The sequence below is a fragment of the Cavia porcellus genome, unplaced genomic scaffold (assembly GCF_034190915.1).
Source record: "Cavia porcellus strain 051 isolate PalLab524CR breed Dunkin Hartley unplaced genomic scaffold, mCavPor4.1 scaffold_31, whole genome shotgun sequence".
NCBI classification, from domain to species: Eukaryota; Metazoa; Chordata; class Mammalia; order Rodentia; family Caviidae; genus Cavia; species Cavia porcellus.
Window position 1 is genome coordinate 43,811,542 of NW_026947514.1, and position 22,760 is coordinate 43,834,301.

The following is a 22,760-nucleotide window of genomic DNA, read 5'->3' on the forward strand; positions in this document are numbered from 1 at the left end:
CTACATAGCCAAAGTGCATAACTCAGATTTTTAGTTAGCAAGCTCCTTTGTGAGACAAATTAAATATTCTTACTTTAGAATGTAACAAAAAAATCTTAACTTTGAAATAAAGAGATGATTGAATAATCTGTCAATGGAGCACGGGAGCCTCTGGGAATCAGCTGACTCCACTGAGCTCTGCACTGTTCATTGCTTCCTTTGGGACTGCTTTACAGTTGCAGATAAGTAACAGCAGTACAAGTAGTTCTTTAGACAAGCAAAGTACATGTCAGAGCGGGGACAGCTCGTGCCCCTCGGAAAAAGTCAGTGTTACACCACCTATCAGTTAATTTAAATGATTCTTCTGTTTGTTTGTTCTGCTTTTTTGAGAAAGGTCTCACTGTGTAACCCAGGCTGAGCTTGATCTCACAGTGATCCTCCTGCCTCAGCCTCCCAAGTACCAGGTTACAGGCATGCACCATCATAACTGCTTTCAGTGATGCCTGACACCACATAAATCCATGGTCATCTGAAGTCGCCTTGAAACCAGTCATGGTGCCTGATTCCTTAACCAATGAGTAGGATAAAATCTTTGACATGTGTTCATTTTATATCTGTATGAAAGTCATGATTATCTCTTCTTTTAGAATTTACCTTCTACGAAATATACATTGACGATCCCACAAAAAGTCACTAAGCCAAGGTCTTAAAGGAAGCGTGTGCTGATGCAGTGCGAGGAGTTAGAAGAGTGAGGTGTCTCCAGGCACCTGGGAAGTCCAGGCTGACATGGTAGGACTCAGATGAAGAACACAAGTGCAGATGAAGAGCAGGGAGAAGGAGAAGAGACAGAAACCAGCAAGACTGCATTGAAATCAAACTTCCTGACTTCAGAATTTTTCCCCTTTTCCCCCACCTCCTCTTATTAATGTCTTAATTTAAATAAGTGAGTGTCTTGGTTTCCACTGCTCAGGCTCAGCAGTCAGGTCTACCTGGCAAACACTCCTCGCCTTGTCTCTGTGTGCCTGGCCTCCACCACCCCTCCGCTCCCCACAGGGCAGGGCTCAGGCTCCGTGGCTGAGTGGGTGCGCAGTGCTTTACCAGGCTGGCAGTAAACAAACCCAGGTGGAGTTCACCTGATGCCCATGGCTGACCTCACATCAAACATTCTAGCTGGAAGTCACTGCTATTACTCAGAATACTGATACCCAGGGATTGCTGTAAATGGTCAAATCCATCCCATTCCGAAGAAAGCCTACCCTCTTTCAAGAGAAGCAGCTTAAAAACTCAAATCCCAATTTTGAGAAAGATTTCAGCCCTGCAGGAGAATTTAGAGATGGAAGTGTAAATCAAATCCAGAATCTCCTTAGTTGTGAGCACTCTCTGAGTCCTAATAATGTGCATGCTTGTAAGTTATTTTAAAGAATATTCATATGAACTGAATGGGGACACTTTGTTGACCACAAACATGCATTTTGTGCCAGGTTCTGTGAAAGAATCTGCCTCTGTGACAGAACAGCAGAAAGGTTCTGAGGTGCAACGCTGAATGCGGAAATGAAGCAAACACACCGGCTGGCCGACTCGAGTCTCACGGATCACCAGCCCACACTTACCATGCTCGGCTTTAAAGCCTTGACATCCCTTTTTGTGGTGTTAACTGGAGACAGAGGGTAATTAATTAATTAATTGTACTATTTTCTAAATTTCAAAATCAAAATGCTTTGATTCAGACTAACTAAACCAAATAAAATTTGGAAGACTCCAAATATTCCAGATTCTTAATACAGTGGGCCCACAGGATTTCGTCAAGGTAATCACCTTAATTGGCATTATGGAACCTCAAATCAAGAGATGAAGAGACTGTTTCAACTTTTTCATTTTTTTAACACAATAGAAAGCTTTTTGGCATATTTGTTATTTTTCTCTGTATTTTTTCAAAGAGAATTATTTCTATTTCATTTATATTTATTTACATTTATATTTATATTTCATTTTCTTTCTAAAAAATTTTCCTAGTTCTCTTAATATTTCTTATTGTTTAATTATCAGAAAGGCCTCCTATATATCTTCATATTGTAATAATCCCCAACAGGTCCTATAAATACATCCTGATTACAAAGAAATTAGTTCACAGCATTCTCCTCAGATGCAATGTGCCCACAATAATGTTTTTATTAACTGCAGCTGATGAGGGATTATTTCCTGGCTTAATTCTCAGATTCCTTTTGTAGCTCTCCAAAGGAAAATTGCTGAATTTTCACATAAGATATGCATTCCTGACAGAAGAAATGAGATTTTCCCCCATTCCCTTAATATCATTTAACTAGGAAAATAGGAACAGAGATTTCAGTTTCTGGGAAGCATCATTAAAATATTAAATTAAGGCCACAGATACAGCTCAGCGACACAGCGCCTTCCTGGCAAGCATAAGGTTGTAAGTTCAATCCCTGGTACAAAAAAAAAAAATTAAATCAAGATGAATATTTTGGAGCTGTGATATTGGACTTTAGCTTCCAGAAAGATTTTCCTAATCAGCAAATCCAAATTTATTTTTAGGGAACCTCTGATATAAGAACCAATACTGAGGATCTCCGGTAGAATATTTAAAACATTGAAAGAAAATTTTGCAAACTAGAACCTTATGCACTTTTTAAACGATCTTATAACTGCAATTTTGTTGTAGGGAGATGCAACAGGACAAGTCCATACTCGGAGGTGAAAGCCAAGGGGCAGTGGTACGAAGAAGCAGGGTTAATGAATGACTCACGGCCTCCGGGTGAGGCTGTGGCTGTTTCCTTTGGTAGGAAAGACTTTGTCTCCATAAAGCTGTCTAATTAACTGCTGGAAATTCTTTCTTTCTTTTTTTTTTTTTTTTTTTTTGGAAATTCTTTTAGTTGCTAGATCACACTGTGAGAATAAAAATGATCTGATTTTTCATTTGACTTAGAAACCAAGACAAATAAGATAGCTGACCAACATTTCTAAGATCTGATTCATGTCGAATATCTCAAAATGTAGAACTGCTTAATAATGTTTGTTCTAAAAATAAATGAATAAATAAAATTTCAAAATCCTAAGACGTTCAATCATGTTCTGGAGAAAATTAGCCTCAAAATGCTCTCCAAGATTTCTAATGCAAAAGACATGATATGATTAGATTATTAAGCATTTGGTAGATGTTAAAATCACTTGAGTGTGATCACTAAAGCAATTAGAACCAGAGACAATTTAAGTCAAGAAAAGTTCTACAGTGATACAATACTCAGGTTCAGTGTCAGCTTAAGCATCATGGGAACTCCTCTCCATCTGACCAGCTAGCATCTTCCCCTGAATCCCACTAATCACACACACACACACACACACACACACACACACACACACACACACGCTGCCACCCAGGATAAATGCAAGGAAGCATCTGCATCCACACCAACCTGGGCTGGAATGTCTCAGGACAAGACTAGCTACCAGCTAGAAGACAACCCACTTTGAACCATCATAAGTACTCGGAATCGAGTGCTGTCAGGCTCCCAAAAAGAGAAGCACGATGGGATAGTGAGATAAATGGAAATCACGTAACACTGCAAATACCAACCACAAAAGCTTCGCAAGGTGGGTCTCAGCTCCCAGCAAATGCTCGGCCAGATTTGAGTTTGCACAGTTGAAGAGGAAAAGGGTCATTACAGAAAAAAGAGGAACAGCGAGGAGATGCAGCATCAAGAATGCTTATGCATACGCTGGGGAGAGCAAGGAAGCTTGATTGAGGTGGAGGGCTCAGATACGGCAAATGGGACAAACACTGCAGGAAGACGGCTCACAGAGGTCCCCACAGACACACATGCCGAGTGTAGAGAAGAGATAAATACATTTCGAAGTAATGTTCTGATCCTTGAGCTTCTGAGTCCCCGGGCTATCTGATCTCTGCTTCCTTGTTTTAGCACTTGCTGTGTTGTGTTTTTCCTTCATAACACTAACCCTTTGAATTTCAAAAAATTAATTCTGGCATCCTAGGACCGGCTGGAGAGTTTGTTTAGGAGATCAAACAGAACCTACAACTGTAATACCACTACTGCCAACCCTCAATGTCAGGAAAGCCAGCTGGTGCAAAGACTATTAACATGCAAGCTTAACTTCCTTTCAGGATTCACACCTGGAGGTGTTAGCAGATGCTCTGGACAAGCAAATCATGCAAGGAGGTAGTTGTGGCTGTCCCTGCTCCACAGCTTCCCCCAACTAACTCTATTTTACAGATTTCTGTCATTAGCATTTGAGTCTCAGAGTTGATTTTGTGTTCATTTTCTCAAAAGATTTAAAGGGAGAAGAAAGGAATTTGTAGGATTCCCTAAGCAGACTTAGGGCAATGGAAAAGTTGTCTGTGTTCATGATCTGAGTTCTTCCTGGAAGTCCTGGAAGAAATGAGTTCTAGGAAGCCTCATTGTGCCCACTTAGGATTTTTGATGAGAAAGTCCTGCCAATAGGGAAGAAAAACCTTCACTCTTCTCAAAATTTAGCCTCGTTCATAAAATTATCCATGCCGTCAATCCTTTCCTCTTTCCAAGCACCTTAGCACAGCCTATGTTAAAGAAAAAAAATAGCTGGATCATGGCCAATATCTAGAGTTGCTCATCAAGTCTCAGATGCAGTAAAAAAAATTTTTAAAACACAGCACATTACATTCTGTTCTCCTGGTGTTCTTTAGGCCGGGCCAGTTCTCGTCTTGATTTCTGGTTCTAACCATCTCTGTTTGTAGCCCTCAGCGCACATCTGTGAGCACAGCTGGGAACGAGCAGCAGAAGGAAGTCTATTCAGTTTTGCGTATTTACCCGATCTATAACCTACCTCACGGTCACAAGAAGATTTAGGTCTTCTGACAAAATAGCTACAACACAACGGAATAAAAATAAATAGATGAAAAACTCACAAAATAAATGCATTTAAAACCCTGGGTTTCTTGATTCTTTGATCATAGGCATATAAATAGACTTTCCCCTGTAAAATTTCTCAACTACTACTAATCTGCAAAGAAACCACAGCTGCAAGGGAGAGATCTAAGAAGAAATACTATCTTGGATGTAGAAGACATCCTCCCTACAGATCTAACTCCCCTTACATGTTCATGCCTGTGAGCAGGGAGAGGTGGGCATCTCTACATTAAACTCTAGCACCAGAGTATCTAACATGGATAGAAGGGATCTACACTCAAGCCTTCTGTTTCTCCTGTCCAGGAAAAACAGTTCTGTTCTTTCCAAAGAAAGAATGACAGCATTACCATCTAATCCAGAAGCCCAGTGGGTACTATCTGGGGGAAAGGAAAGACCTCCATGCATCTGAAAGATGCCCACCTCCCTCATCCAAGACACAGGTATCTGGATACAAACCTCTCCGGCCCACATTTGGGAGTCTATATTGTCATCACGAGTTACCTAAAGAAATTAAAGCCTCAATACTGACTTTAAGTTTGATGTCTATGTGACTGTAAAATGCTGGAGTCCTTTTTCATGTTAAGACACATTAATCTAATAGAAATGATCATTAAAAGCAATTTAGGTACTACTGGCTATTTCACTAGTGGTGTACAGAAAAACTTCTAAAATCCTTTATTCCCATCCTACATAAACAGAAGCTGCCTCCCCCAGGAGGAAAATCAGAGATTCAGTCCAAGACAATTATCCTCTCGGGACTGGAGCCCGCTCCTGGTACCTTCTGTAGACATCTAAGAGCTCAAGTGCAGCCGACTGGAAACCCTGGCCTGGGCACTGGGGATCCGCCATCGCTCCGTGTGCCGACTGGAAACCCTGGCCTGGGCACTGGGGATCCGCCATCGCTCCGTGTGCCGATTACACTGGACAGAGATATCTTCCTGCATTCTCATTCCATACACATATATAACGACTTTACACCTGGCAGCTTCCTGAGCAACCTTTTAAGCCATACATCAAAATACACTGACATTTGTTGCAATAAGGAGTTGTCCAAACCTCACACTTCCTACTGCCTTTTGCAAAGCCTCTTTCTAGCTGTCACAGAGCGTTATGCACTATATTTAAGTTCCTACTCTTCACTATATGTTAAGCGTCTGGAACAAATAAGGGGGAGGAAGAGAAGAAAGCAAGCACTTCAATGTTTTAGGGCTGAGAGTGAGACTTCCTCCCAGCCAAGCGCCCCTCCCACCACACAACGGCGGCAGCCCACACCACTTTCCAACCCACCCGAAAACCATCTGTCTCAAGTTCCTTGCCCTCTCATCTTCTAAATTACCAGTCATGAAGCTGATAAATTAATCTCTGATACAGTATAATAAATGACACTCTCTTAATGAGTTTTCCTACCCACACAGCAGATCTGCATTCTTCTAGGACCTTCAGAAGACACAGTATCACCATCCAAAGGGAGGCACTGATATCAGAGAACAGGGTTCAGACAGGAAGGGTAATACAAAGTCCGGGATCTGGTAATGCACCCTGAAGCCCCATACATCAAAATACACTGTCCTGCTCACAAGCAGACATTCAGTTTCCTGTTGCAGCATCGTCTGGCCACTGAGTTCACATCTATGGGGTTACTGCTGTTCCCTGGTCATTTATGACATACGGTAACATGTCAGCTGTTTACAATTTCCTTAATATGCAGCACATGCACAGTAGTGCTCAACAAACATCAGCTGAGGTAAGAGACAGGCCTGCCCTACAAATAGCCCTAGACTACCAGCTGAAGATTCTGTCGTTCTTAAAGACTACCAAAGGAGAGCATTCCATTTGCTCAGTCAAGTGCTCATTCCAATGTGACATGCAGACTTCTGAGAAAAGTGAAGACAGCTGAACTAACTAAAGCTTTTTAAAAGCTTTATCTCTGTACAACACCAAAGTTTAAAGTAGCCTAAAATGATTCTCTCCTGAGGAAGAAAATAAAATGAAACAATTCCACCTTCAAGTTGTCATCCGGAACTCATGAACTCCAAACACATTTACGATAAAGATTTTTCAAGACTGGTCATTGGATTCTTAGGGGAAAGGAGACAAACGAGGTGTTGTCAAAAAATACAGTGAATACTTTGTATGCTTTGATACTGTGACTTGAGCAACTGTCTCTAGGATGATAATTGTAATCTATTAACTGGTGATTTCTTACTGGTTTTTTTTTTTTTTTGTAGTTCTGTATTAATTGTACCCTTACACTGCTTTGTTTTGTTTTGTTTTTTCTCTTTTTCCTTTTAAATAAAATTTTTAAAAGATACAGTGAATCTTTAATTTTTGAAGTGTCTGATAGTAAAGGACACATTGCCATTAATCTCTCTCAAAATCCTCACACACACACACACACACTTTGAGCACACTTAGACTATTATTGTTGCTACTTCATGAAGCAGTTCTGGAAGTCCTCTTTCACAAGTGTCTTTAATTGTGCCACGGTGGCTATCTCGATGTTCAGAGTTGACACAGTAATCACCTTTCCTAGTCATCTTGACATTGGAGAACGCCAGAGCTCACACAGAGCCAGACCCAGCAAAGACAGTGGCAGTGGGGATCCACCGTTACCATGCTGAGTCTGCCTTCCCATGAAGGGTGCTCCACAAGAACCACAGGAGTGTGCTCAGACCAAGGAGCGCTCTGAAGGGGACTGATGACAGTGACTCTTTCACTGTATTATATTTTTAAGATTTAAGCATTTTGGGCTGGAGACTTAGCTCAGTAGCACAAGTGCCTGCCTGGCAAGTGCAAGGTTGAGAGTTTGATCCTTGGTACAAGAAAGAAAGAAAGAAAAAAAAAGAAAGGAAGGAAGGAAGAAAAAAAGAAAGAAAGAAAGAATTAATGTAAGCATTTACCATATATTTTGATCACCCCTTGAAGGTAAGTATTTCGCACAGTACAGTTTTTCTGTACACCACTAGATGTGGAGATTACCCCTCCTCCATCCGTTCCACCAAGCACATGACTACACCCTGTCAATGAAGGCTGAGAAATGGGCCCAATCTCCTCAACTACAGACAAGACAAAACCTAGAGCATGCATCTCAGAAGGGCTCCCTTTCTCTTAAGAAAGAAGCAGGTGATAAGACCATTTCTTTTTTCTCTGGTGTGGCCCTTAAAACTTGGCAATCAGCACAACTATAAGGAATCCCGAGGGTAAAGCCAGCTCTCATGACAGCAGAGCAGCAAGATGGAAAAATCCGAGTCACAGTGACTACCAAACCCAGGAGCTTTATCTAGACTTCTTGTTTTAAGAGAAAATATTTTTCATGGATCTTAAAACCAAGTAAAGCTAAGGTTTCTATTACTATAACTGAAGACATCTTAGTGGATATAGAAAGTGAAAAGAGCAAAGAATTGCCGGGTATTAATTATATTGCAAATGTTTAAACACTGCCATGTTTATATTCCGTCCTACTGATTTTAAACATTAAAAAGGGTAACTCTGTGACTTAATTTAGCAACAAGATAAAAAGCATCACGTGTAACGGTGTATGCTCTCTGTAGAGATTCTAGCCAATAAATCTGAAAATGAACTTATGAGATGAGAAAAGAAATTAACTCTATAGGTATGAACAGAGTGTTGTGTTTTTTTGTTGTTGTTGTTGGTTTTTTTTTTTGTTGTTTTTGATTTTTTTGTCCCAGGGATCAAATTCACAATCTCACTCTCACCAGGCAGGTGCTTGTGCCGCTGAGCTAAGTCCCCAGCCTGAGAGTTTCCTAATTTGCACTTGTACTTTATCAGTGAGACAGTCCAGCTCAGTCATAACCCAGGCCTCGTTCTTGTACTCGTGACAATACACAATTCTCTGCAGCAAGATCAAGAAACTGAGCTCTCTGCTACCAAAGCAAGTTTATGTGACACTATAGAAAACACAAGTTCACAGCCAGGGATATAGCCCAGCAGCATAAGTGCCTGCCTGCCAAGTGCAAGATCCTGAGTTTAATTTCACATACAAAAAGAAAAGAAAGGAACAGGAAAGAAAGAAAGAAAGAAAGAAAGAAAGAAAGAAAGAAAGAAAGAAAGAAAGAAAGAAAGAAAGAAAGAAAGAAAGAAAAAGAAAGAGAAAGAAAGAAAGAGAAAGAAATCAAACAAGCAAGCAAGCAAACACAAGCTCAGACACTTCAACTCTTGAATCTACAGCTTTGCCTTAGAAAGCCACGTACATTTTCTTCTCTTGTTAATTCACAGGAAATGAGATCATAATCTGTTCAAAGAGTTTGCACTATATTTTTAGCCAAGCCATCTACCAACCTCAATCTGTTCATTTAAAAAAATTACATGGGTTCTAGCACTTGCTTTGGAATACCATTCATATTATAAAAATGGAGGTGGTAGTCTATAAGTAAAACAATCCACTTATTTTAAAAATAGGAATGAAAACCAGGTATGGAGACACACGCCTCTCATTCCAGCACTCTGGGAGACGGAGCGAGGAGGATGGCGATTTTGAGCTCAGCCCAGGCAATTCAGAGACTTAGTGAAGCCTTGTCTCAAAATGGAAATTTTTTTAAGAGCTAAGGATATAGCTGGGTACAAAAGCCCTAGAATTAACCTCTAGTAATGATTGGGGAAAAAAGAATAAAGCAGATAAAGTATTATTATAATAAATAGGGCTGTTTTTAAAGAATCTCATATTTTTATTTTTATGGATTCATTAGGGAAAAGAGTAGACTTGTTAAAATGTTCACATTCTATTTAGAGCTGCCATGCAACTCCCGGTCACAATGTAGCTCACTAAACACTATAACCTGTATTGGTTTCCTCTTGCTACTGTAACAAACCAACATAAACTTAGCACTTAGAACCTTAGAAATTCATTATTCACAGCCTTGGAGGTCAGCAGTCTGAAGTGAGTCTCACTGTGGTAACCCCGGCACTGGCAGGGACACACTCCCCAGCACCTTTGAGGGCAGATGCCCAGCCCTTTTGGCTACCCCAGGCTCACAGCCTGCTGCTGGTTGCCACACCACGCCAACATATGCTTCCCTCAGCACCCCTCCCCCTCTGATTCTGACCCTACCTCCCTCTTCTAAGAACCTTTGTGATTATGCTGGGCACCTAGATAATCCAGAATCATATCCCCATTCATACCTCAAGATCCTTAACCAAATCCCATCAGCAATGTCCATCCTGCCATGCAAGGTAATGTGTCACAGTCTCCAGAGATCAGGATGTGGACGTCCTGGAAAGCCACTGTTCCTTCTACCACAAACCCATCACAAATTAGAGACCTGACCCGTGAGCACTTGGGAATGCTTAAAAACAGGCTGGCAAAATGAATTTATTGAGAGAAGTTAGGGAAAAAAACAAAAGACATCTTTAGAAATAGTAAATTATAATAAGAAAAAATCTGATGTTAAAAACTCAGGACCGGTAGAAATCCCTTTCAAAAGCATAGCAAGGGGGCTGGGGATTTAGCTCAGTGGCTTAAGCGCCTGCCTGGCAAGCGCGAGGTCATGAGTTCGATCCCTGGCACCAAACAAAACAAAAATAAGGGCTGGGAATTTAGCTCAGTAGCATAAACTCCTGCCTTGCAGTGTGCAGTTGTGAGTTCAATTCCCAGTACCAAAAAAAAAAAAAAAAAAAAAAAGCAAAACAAGGGGATTTTTTTTTTAAAAAAGCTGTAATATATACATGTAACCACTTTTCAAGGTGATTGTAAACTGCATGAATTATAAATATGTACTAGTAAAATAAAATGAATAAATAAATAAAGCATAATGTACCATTAAGTTGGTATCATTCATTCATGAAACCAGCTGTGCAGGGGGGCTGGAGTCAGGAGGCAGGACAGGACGGCTATGGAGCTGTTTCTCCTAAGCTTTGTGCCTGACACACCTTAAAATGTAACTATTAGCTAAAAATTGGGAACAACTCACCTACTGTTTATCAGTAGGTGACCAGATAAACAAAATGCAGTAATCTCCACAATTGAATACTACTCATTTATGACAAAGGACAAATCACAGATATAGTTGAATCTCAAAATCATGGTGCCCAATGAAACAGGCCAAGTACAAAACAGCATATAAAGGGTGATTAGAAAATACAGTAAATATTTACATTTAAAAAAAACCCTACCACAGTAACAGACATAATTGCCAAGAAAAGGGATATGTTGGGGCTGGGGATTTAGCTCAGTGGCTTAAGTGCCTACCTTGCAAGCGGGCGGTCATGAGTTCAATCCGTGGTACCAATAAAAAAATTAATTAATTAATTAAAAAAAAAAGAAAAGGGATATGTTTAAAGTAAGGAGAAAATATTTGGAATATTTTTAGAGAGACTAATGGCAATATCTCTTTTACTGTAATAGATGTTTTTAATAAAAAAACATTTACCATATTTTGTGATCCCTCTCATTAATCAACCATTTACAGCAATTTCTGTCAAATAGGAACATGACAGTGTGTCCTCTTCGACCTTACTCACTGGACGTGGAACCGTGCAACTACTGGCTCTTCCCCAAAGCCAAAATGACTATGGAAGGTAAACATCCTGAGTCCATTCAGGACATCAAGCACCCCAGGCAAAGCAATGGAAGACATTCACGAAGACTTCCAGAGCTGCCTCAGAAGGCAGCACGAGCGATGGGGTAAGTGTGTGGGAAGCAAGAGAGATACTGCGGGAGGGACTGACAGCACTAGCGCTGTGTACTGTAACAGTTTTTAAATTGAAACATTCACTGTATATTTTGACCACATCTCATACACCACATGACTCCTTTACACAGAAACTGCAGACTAATCTACAGTGACAAAAGTACACGGTGCCCACGTGGAGCCAGGGCAATCAAGGAAAGACATTGCGAAGATGGGAAGACAGGAAGAAATGTGCCACACCGTGGCTGGGAGGAGGTCACGGCTGATGCTGGTCAAAACGCACTCAACTGTACGCTTCCACAGGTGCAGTTTCCAGGCACTGCACCTCCAGAAAGTCGATTCCTTAAAAATCTGACTCCTATGCAGTAGTAAATTTGTGTTGAGGTGTGACAAGGTCACAGACAAAATGATCACTGCAGCTTTGTCTTTTTCGTTTTTTTTTTTTTTTTATTGGTACCAGGGGTCAAACTCACAACCGCACACTTGCAAGGCAGGCGCTTATGCCGCTGAGCTAAATCCCCAGACCCCGTCTCTGCAGCTTTCTGTCACACTGAAAGTATAAACAGACCCAGATGCTAGAGATGGAGAGTTTTGAAGAGGGAATTTCTCTGGACAAGAGGGCACCTACACCTCAGGTCCAGAGAGGTGGATTCAGAGCTGACACCCCACTTGCAAATCCTCCCAAAGCCATATTCTTGCTGGGAAGGAAAAATAGAATTCCTTCCAAAAGCAGGTGACGCTGCTCACAAGGAGCAGACGGAGACCAGGGTCTGCTGACAAAGGACGTAATCTTTTCCCAAGTCGCTCGTAACATAGGAAAAGGTCATTCTCATCAGTGGAAGAAAGCTCCGCCTCAGAAAAGTAAAAGGAAGACGAGAGGAAAGACGGGAAAGCTCGCAGACTCTTACCCAGGCCTTGATTCCGATGCTCCCACTCGATGGCGTCAGGCACCTGGTACGTGGCTCCCCGCAGTGGGTCCCCCATTCCCCGCTCCAAGTCAGGCTCCTGGGATGTGACACCAGGGAGAGTAAAGCCAGGCAGTTCTGTGTCACTATCAAAGCTCTCGTCTAGGGAGTCAGTATCTTTATCTTCCTCATCTTCCTCTTCCTCCTCATCTTCATCTTCTTCATCCTCCTCATCCTCATCGTCTTCTCCCTCTGGGGAATGGAAACATAAAGCTGTCATGAGGAGCACATTCTCAAACAAATCTATCTCCTGGAACAGTCCACACTCTACACATTCACTGCACTAGAAGTTTTATAAACAAATTGATAGCCAAGGTGGGACAATGAGTTTTGTGGGTTTATGTGACCACCAAATGCCCCATACTTTAAACTTTCAAGGCTACAGTTCTGCCAAACACATGTCATGAATCATGTTTTTTGGGAATTGAAGTTCAGGTATTAAGAACTGTTATTGGAGCAATGTAGGGAAGAAATCCTACCCATTTCTGTTTCCAGGAGGTCACTAAGGGTTCCTCTGTTAGAAATTACACCAAAATAGCAACAGAACTTAAAGGATTTGATACCGTCCTTTATGTCTCATAATGTTAAAGACAAGAATTCACCCTAGTGGCATGGTTTTCTCTCTATTCTTGCACACCAGTGAGTAGAACTCACAGGCGTGTTACGGGAAAGGCACAGAACTCCGCTCTTGCGTCCTGTCTCCCTGTGGAGATGGATGGAGAGATGGTGACCAGGAAACTGGGAACAACCGCACCAGCATTCCCAGTCCTGCTCCAAAGGGAACTGGGCCTTTATCCAGGACAGTCAGAAAAGCGACACATGAAAAACATACTGTCATCTCCTGCAGAGGAGGAGCTGGGCGGATCCGGAGTCCCTGCAGAAGCCCGTTCCTTTGTCTGAAGGACTGAATACTTCTGCAAGCAGAGAGGCATCTCAGCTTCCTGAGGCACCTCAGCCTGTGGTGAGTGCCCAGCACAGTCTGCCCAAATCTCAGACTGTTCCGGACCCCCCAGGCTTCTGGGTGCAGTGAAGTGGAGCAGTGGGTTAGAGGCCACTACAGCTGCCCCCCCCCCCCGCTACACTTGGAAGTCTGCTGAGCTCCTGACGGATGGGCGGGCCTACACTAACCCCCGAGCCCAGCCGCGCCTAGCCATCTGCCTGCAGAGGAGGAGCTGGGCGGATCTGGAGTGCCTGCAGAAGTCCCTTCCTTTGCCTAGAGGACTGTGGATATCTCTGCAAGCAGGGAGGGATCACAGGCTCCTGAGGCACTGTGGCCTGTGGAGAGCACCCTAACCCGGCTGCAATTGAAGAGCTGTGGATCTTCCAAGGGGCAGGTGGGCGCACAGTGTCCCTGAGGCCCAGCTCGTCTGGAACTGCGGAGTTCTGAGCAGGCAGAGGAGGGACACTGGTTCTGCAGGCCCAATGGCTTGGGGTAGTGCGGTGTCAGAGGCTCAGTAGCTCCAAGCATAGAAGGGGATTTTCAACAGATCCTGAGGAAGCTTTCAAATAACACTTGAAACACAGAAATATACAAAATGACAAAACGAAAGACCAAATTACAACCTCAAACCTCCAGCCCATCTCAGGAAACCCTAGGAGCGATGTATATAGAAGAAAATATATCCCATCCACCTCATATATCGGACATAATAGCTACTGAAGTTGACAAACAACTCCAGGAAGCTTTAAAGAAATTCAAACTCGAAATAATCTCCCAGATAAAAGAAGAAATGATAAAAGAAATGAAAGAGATTCTAAATATATCTAAAGAAAACACAGATAAAAAATTGGAGGAACTAAACAAAAAGATAGAATCCCTAGACGAGCAATATAAGAAACAAACAGAATACATAATGCAGATGCACAGAGATATACAGGAAATAAAAAACTCCACTGAAAGTTGTAAAAACCGCCTTAATGAAAGTGAAGATAGAATTTCAGACCTTGAAGACATGATTGCAGCTAGTGAACAGGAAAGGAAAGATCTTTTGAAAATAACAAGGAATCAGGAAACAACAATTCAACAACTGCAAGACGATGCAAAGAAGAATAACATAAGAATGATAGGGATTAATGAAAGAGAGGGAGACAACATAAAGGATGTCAAGCGGATATTTAGAGAAGTAATAGCTGAAAATTTCCCAAGCATGAGATCAGAAACTGACATCAAGATTAGTGAAGCATATAGAACTCCAAACACTCATAACCAAAATAAAACTACACCCAGACATATAATAATCACCATCCCAGAAATCCAACACAAGAATAGATTACTAAAAGCTGTCAGAGAGAAAAGACAGATCACTTATAAAGGAAAACCTATCAGAATCACAGCAGACTTCTCAGCACAAACGATAAAGTCAAGAAGAGCATGGAGTGAAATATTCCAGATCCTAAAGCAAAATGATTTCCAACAAAGACTGATATATCCTGCAAAACTATCATTCAAAATAGATGGTGCAATACGATACTTCCATGACAAAGAACAGCTGAAGAACTTCATGAACACCAAACCGACCCTGCAAAAAATATTGAAAGACAGTTTAGATACACAAAGGAAAAAACCACTAAGCAAAGCAAATAATTAAACAGAACAGAAAGATAAAGATGCAACAGCAGAGAGATAACATTCCTACAATTAACCAGCATTTAACAGTAATAACCATTAATGTAAATGGTCTCAATGCACCAATCAAAAGAAACAGACTAGCAGAATGGATCAAGAAACAAAATTTAACCATATGCTGTTTACAGGAAACCCATCTAACCCAGAAGGATACTCACAGACTGAAAGTCAAAGGATGGAAAACAATTCTTCATGCAGCAGGAATCCAGAAAAAGGCAGGAGTAGCCATTCTGTTTGCAGACAACGTGAACTTTAAACCAACAATGACCATAAAGGACAAAGAAGGTCACTACATACTTGTAAGGGGAAAACTCCAAGAGGAAGAGATAACTATCTTAAATATATACGCACCAAACTCCAGAGCACCAAGTTATATAAAACAATTATTAACAGAAATGAAAACTCAAATTATCAGTAACACAATTGTAACAGGAGACCTTAATACGCCATTGACACCAAGGGACAGATCAACCAGACAGAAAATGAGCAAAGAAATAACAGAACTGAATCATACCTGTGAACAAATGGGTTTGATAGACATATACAGGATGTTCCACCCAACAACATCAGAATACACATTCTTCTCAGCAGTACATGGATCATTTTCTAAAATAGACCATATATTAGCTCACAGAACATATTTAAACAAGTGCAAAAGAGCTGAAATCATCCCTTGCATGTTATCGGATCATAGCGCTCTGAAATTAGAAATTAATGATAAAAGATACTGCAAAAATCCCACAAACACATGGAAACTGAATAACACACTCTTGAGTAATCAGTGGGTCACAGAGGAAATTAAAGAAGAAATCAAACAATACCTAAAAGAAAATGAAAATACAGATACAACTTACCGGAACCTGTGGGATGCAATGAAAGCCGCCCTGAGAGGAAAATTTATTGCACTGAGTTCCCACATCAGGAAAACAGAACGAATACAAATAAATAACTTGATGCTACACCTCAAACAGCTAGAAAAAGAAGAGCAAGTCAAGCCCAAAGCCAAAAGAAGAGAGGAAATTATAAAAATCAGAGCAGAAATCAATGCAATAGAGACTAAGAAAACAATCCAAAGAATCAACAAATCAAAGAGTTGGTTCTTTGAAAGAATAAATAAAATCGATAAGCCCCTAGCCAACCTTATTAAAAAAAGGGAAGAAAAAGCTCAAATTCATGCAATAAGAAATGAAAAAGGAGAAATCACTACAGACCCAATAGAAATACAGAAGATCATCAACACCTACTTCGAAAACCTCTACTCTCAAAAGTTTGATAACACAGAAGAAATAGACAGATTCTTAGAAGCATATGAAGTGCCAAAGCTAGATCAAGAGGATGTAAAACTGTTGAATAACCCAATCTCTGTTACTGAAATTGAAAATGTAATTAAGTCCTTACCCACCAAGAAGAGCCCAGGCCCAGATGGATTCACTGCAGAATTCTACAAGAAATACAAAGAAGACCTAATGCCGACACTCCTCAAACTATTCAATGAAATTGAAAGGGAAGCAATCCTTCCTAAGTCGTTCCTGGAAGCAAATATTACTCTAGTACCAAAACCTGAGAAAGACCCAACTAAAAAAGAGAACTATAGACCGATCTCCCTAATGAACACAGATGCAAAAATCCTCAATAAAATATTGGCAAATAGGATCCAGCAAATCATCAAGAAGATTATACACCATGACCAAGTGGGATTCATCCCAGGAATGCAAGGATGGTTCAACATACGCAAATCAATAAATGTAATCCACCATATCAATAAAGCCAAAAATAAGAATCACATGATCATTTCTATAGATGCAGAAAAAGCCTTCGATAAGGTCCAACATTTATTCATGATAAAAACTCTACAGAAAATTGGAATAGATGGTCTTTACCTCAATATAATAAAGGCCATTTATGACAAACCAACAGCCAGCATCATTCTAAATGGCCAAAAATTGAAAGCCTTTACTTTAAAATCAGGCACAAGACAAGGATGTCCTTTATCACCACTCCTATTTAATATAGTACTGGAAGTACTAGCCAGAGCAATTAGGCAAGAAAGAGAAATAAAAGGGGTAAAGATAGGAAAAGAAGAAGTTAAGTTATCATTGTTTGCAGATGACATGATACTCTACATAGAAGACCCCCTAAACTCCATTGAAATACTCTTAGATACAATAAATAAATTCAGTAATGTGGCTGGATACAAAATCAATACTCAGAAATCAATAGCATTCCTATACACGAACAACAAAATTACAGAGAGGGAAATAAGAGAAACTGGACTATTCACATTAGCAAGCAAAAAAATGAAATATTTAGGAATTACTCTTACGAAAGAAGTGAAAGACTTATACAGTGAAAACTATAATACACTGAAAAAGGAAATTGAAGATGATCTCAGAAAATGGAAAGACATCCCTTGCTCATGGATAGGAAGAACAAACATTGTGAAGATGGCCATTCTCCCAAAACTCTTATACAGATTCAATGCAATCCCAATAGAAATACCATCAACATACCTTATAGATCTAGAGAAATCACTCCTAAATTTCATCTGGAACCAGAAGAGACCTAGAATCGCAAAGGCAATTCTAAGCAGCAAAGGCAAAGCAGGAGGCATCACAATCCCTGACTTGAAATTATACTACAAAGCAACAGTAGTAAAATCAACATGGTATTGGAATCAAAACAGAGGCGAAGATCAATGGAATAGATTAGAAGATACAACCACAACTACAAACACACTCAACCACCTTATCTTTGATAAAGGAGCCAAGCAGGTTCACTGGAAGAACGACAGTCTCTTTAATAAATGGTGCTGGAAAAACTGGCTCTCCATTTGCCGAAAACTAAAGCTAGACCCATGTCTATCACCATGTACTAAATTAAAATCTAAATGGGTCAAAGATCTGAATATTAAAACAGAAACACTAAATCTATTGGAAGACAAAGTGGGTAGAAACCTTGGAGACATAGGAGTAGGTAGAGAATTCATGAACAGGACTCAAACCGCACGGGAAACACTTCCCAGAATCAATAACTGGGACCACATCTTATTAAAAAGTTTCTGCATGTCAAAAGAAATCTCCAGCATAGTGAAAAGAAAACCCACAAACTGGGAAAAGATTTTAGTGAACTCTCTCTCAGACAAGGGACTCTTGTCTAAAACATATAAAGAATTAAAAAAACTCAGACCTCCAAAATTCAAAGATCCAACCCAAAAATGGGCATCTGAGATGAATACGCAATTCTCAGATGAAGAAATGCAAATGGCAAATAAATATATGAAAACATGCTCATCATCATTGGTCATCAGAGAAATGCAAATTAAAACCACACTGAGATTCCATCTCACTCCTGAAAGAATGGCCAGGATCAAGAAAACCAACAACAACAAATGCTGGAGAGGATGTGGGGAAAAAGGAACTCTCCTGCACTGTTGGTGGGAGTGTAGACTGGTACAGCCTTTGTGGAGGTCTGTCTGGAGGTTTCTCAAAAAGTTGGGATTGGAAATCCCATTTATTCCAGCTATTCCACTTCTAGGCATATTCCCAGAAGAACTGAAAGCATCATACCACAGTGATTTATGTGCACCTATGTTTATAGCAGCACAATTTGTAATCGCCAGATCTTGGAAACAACCCAAGTGTCCATCAACTGAGGAATGGATAAAAAAGTTGTGGTATTTCTATACAATGGAATATTATTCAGCTATAAAGAAGGATCACATTGAGATATTTATCAATAAATGGGCGCAGCTTGAGACCATACTCATAAGTGAAATAAATCAATCTCGCATGTATGAATACCGAATAGTTTCCCTAATGTAAGTAATGATTCAAATATATGAAAATATGTGGCAATCATGATTCCCCATTATGTGGCCTTGAAGCCTTATAAAATTTTCACTTATTAATTAGAAAGGCTTTATTCCGGGCTTCTTGATATGGAAATATTTGAAGCTATAGTATATGAAGTTTTATCCAAATATCTCAAGGAAAAAGACAGACACTATGGTAACTATTATTCTTTAAAAAAATTATTTAGTTATTTCTTATGTTTATTTTAATTAAGGGAAAAATTTAAAAAATTAGGATATATAATAGTAACTCTTTTCGATTTCCTATTAACTTGTTTTGAAGTCCTGTAATGCTCCCACGATCTTGTTTTGACTGATTAGACTCTGTTCCATTCTGTGGGATAGTATCAGGTCCGAGGGTATAGGCAACTACTTTGAAGGCAGTAAGATTCACTAAGATGCCCATTCTGGTTTGACTATTGTCTCCTTTGGAAGTCCTGTAATGTTTACAATGTCTAAGTTTTATTGGTCTTGTTCTCTACTGTTTTGTCCAACTTTATAATATCTAATGAGATAGACAAATCTTTTTAAGGAAACAAGAGACAACGTTGATAACTATTGTTAATAACCGTATACTCTGTTCTACATCATGTGCTAAGTCTATCCTTGGTTTTCACTGACAGCTTTGTTCTGCCATATTTGACTTTATTCTCCCCCCCCCAAAAAGTAATAAGAACTAAGGAGTAATAAAATCTAAAATGTGTAAATTTTGTTGTAAAAAGAGAGGAAGGGGAAAAAAGAGCTCTAACGGATATAACAGCAAGTGTGTATAGGGATGTTGAATAGCTGACTATATTAATGTTTTTGGATCATTGAACACAGCTGTTTGTAGTCTCTCTGTTTGAATGTCTACTTTGTATTCTTTGATACTGTGATTTGAGCAACTATTTCCAAGATGATAATATGTAATCTATTAACAGGTGATTTCTTACTGTTATGCTTTTTTTTTTGTAGTTCTGTATTATATGTAACCTTACACTGCTTTGTTTTGTTTTGTGTTTTTCTCTTTTTCCTCTTAAATAAAAAAAAAAAAAAAAAAAAACATACTGTCACTGACACCATCATAGGCAGTGACACTTACACCTGCTTGTTTTCACTGCCTCAGATGGAATGTGCTTCAGGAAACCAGACCCCACCCACTCTGCTCTCCAGCTTCTGTCTTCCAGGAGCTGCAACTGGCCCCTTTGTCACAGATGTGCCTCCAAAGCCCAGAGGAGCACCTACCATGCAGGAAGCTCCTCCCCAGTGGTCTCCCCTCAGCCTCACCAGCGCTGACTGCAACAGGAAGCCCAGCTTGCCCTGAGAGGACAAAGGTGTGGAGACACCTGATGCCACCCCAGAAGCCCCAACTCTCCTCTCCTCACCTCCTCTCAGACAACTTTCTCCACAGGTAGCCCTCTCCTGTATCTACCAGAGGTTTCTCAAGTTTTAAGAAACATTAACTCTTATCTTTATTTTTTACCATGAGAATATGTTGTATTTGCAAGTGACTTTCAATTCTTTTGCTATAATCCCTCCATATTTTTACATAACTACACATTTTATGCTGTTTGTTAAATACTAAAATTTTTTACGAGTTAAAAAAGGGAAAATACATTCTTTCTGCTGAATAAATAACACACTTAAAGATTATAAGCTCTTTGAACATCAGAAATGGAAGCTACTGGGGTCACATTTATTTGTAGGTCCCAAGATCACTCTTGGGGCATGATCATAGTTCAAGAACATACTTACAGAATAGCAAACTTATAAATATTTCATGGTAAAAACTAGAGATCAATTAGATGCCAGTGACCAGGTTCCCGCTGTTTGTCACACAGCTGGCCTGCTAGTCAGTCAGCCTTGACTGGCCGGGTCCAGCCGCTTTTCTTCTGATAATGCACTGGGCCAATCTGACTGTTCTCAGCTTATGTCTCCCTCAGTTAAGAAAATATATTGCTTCTAACTGCTTCAAAGACTTTGGTTGGGGTGAAGTAACCCAGTCAAAGATACTTTCTAACTCTTCTTGCTCTGCTTAAACCCCCCTCTCTTCACCCCAGGATATTCCTATATTATGATAAACAATTCCTTTTAATCAAATGTATTTAGTTTCCCTGACAATATATGACTTAATTCAATCCATGTGACCAATTCTTGCTTGCAAACTATATTTAAAATGAACCCAAAACTGCCTCAGGGCTAGTGCTTTTCTGATATAGTACAGTTTGAATAGAGACTGTACTAAAATAATGAATTCCTCTGTTTCGCTGAAATCAGTAGCTTCAGGAAGGGGACGCTCAGCAGACAGAATGGCAGAAGTTCTGAGGCCACGTGTTCCTGTTGTGTTCAAAGAATGCCAAAGAAGGCTGGGCTGGTGGGCCACACAGAGAGCACAGGAAAGCAGGCAGGAGCGGGAAGGCAGGACAAGACAGAACTCCTGTTTCTAAAGACTGCCTCTGGCTTCCAGGCAGGAAACATGCTGCGACGGGGGACGGTGTGGAGCAGGAAGATCCACCTGCAGTGAAACGAGCAACGCTTCCACCTGGGACTTGGGCACAGTCCTGGCAGGGGTGAGAGTGGTCAGATCTAGGAAACAATCTGAAGGTAAAGCCCTGCTGGTACCTGCAGTGTAACGTGCAGGAGGGAGACGCCAAGCTACTGAAAATGAGAACTAAAGGATAAAACAAAAGCAAGAATTTTATGTGAGATATATTTATCAGCTGTACGATGGCCATGCCTATGACATCCAAATAGAAGTGCTGGAAGTCTACAGAAGTTAAAATAGAGGAGTCATCAACCTACAGTGTGGACTCAGCAGTCTAACCTCAGACAGTCCACCTCAGAGGCTGTCCAGCAGAGGGGACCTGGCACTGGGGACAGAGAGGGGACACAGGCAGGAGAGGAAAGCCGAGGAGAGTGCAGTGTCACAGGAGGCAAGGGAGTGCGGCATTTGGGGGGGCTGGCTGAGAAATGTGAGAGTGACTTCCATGGGATGGAAGGGACAAAAGCCAAGTTGGCGGTGTTCAAAAGAAAAAGTGCAATGAAGAAGTCAACACAGCCAACGCAGAACACTGGCCAGAAATTCAGCTGGAGAAGAAAGGCACTGGAGTGCACTCGGAGAGAGCTCTGGGGTCACGAGCAGGCTCCTAAGACAGCAGATCCTCAACGGTTCACGGTGGCTGACAAATAAGGTCTGAGGAGGCAAGCAGGGCACAGGCCGAAGAGGAGAAGCCACCAGGGTGATGTCCTGGGGCTGCGGTGTCAGGGCAGTGCTCTGGCAGGGCTCTGGGGCCACGGCTGTGGCCACAGCAGGACCAAAGTGCCAGGCTGGGACTGCAGCTTCCGGTCTGCAGCAGTGATGTTCCTCTACCCTCTGGGGGGCCTTCTATCCTCCGCTCCAGGGAGGTCGACCTGCATCAGCATGGCAAGTACTCAGAAGGGAGCCTGGCACTCAGGGACACCTGGGACAGGCTTCCCACGCTTGTCCAAGGGACAGGGAATAGGTCAGAGGGCAGACTGCGGGGCACTCCCTCTCCACACACACACACAGGGACAGGGAGTAGGTCAGGCCCTGCTGCAGGCCGGAAGTCTTGGTGCTGGCAATATGGCAAAGTTATATCCATCTCTCTCTTATTTTCTCAGTCCAGTAAGAAACCGGCAAGGGAACGAGAACTGTTGGTGGTGTGAGCTGAGAGGAGCTGGCATGAAGCGGCATGGAGGATCTCAGGGTTCATCAGAACTGTGAGGGTTGGCTGACCTTCCTCCCAGACAGAAAAGTGGTCAGGGGCTAAAAAG

General features: G+C 41.1%; 1 protein-coding gene across 4 annotated transcripts in view; it reads right to left on the bottom strand.

The window, feature by feature from the left end:
- Positions 1 to 22,760, bottom strand: part of Armh4 (armadillo like helical domain containing 4) — a 133,844-nt gene that overhangs the window by 71,343 nt on the left and 39,741 nt on the right. For all 4 annotated transcript variants that reach the window (XM_063241531.1, XM_063241530.1, XM_063241529.1 and 1 more), the window contains exon 5: positions 12,454 to 12,702. In XM_063241531.1, the coding sequence (XP_063097601.1) occupies positions 12,454 to 12,702 (249 nt within the window). The remainder of the gene's footprint in view (positions 1 to 12,453; positions 12,703 to 22,760) is intronic.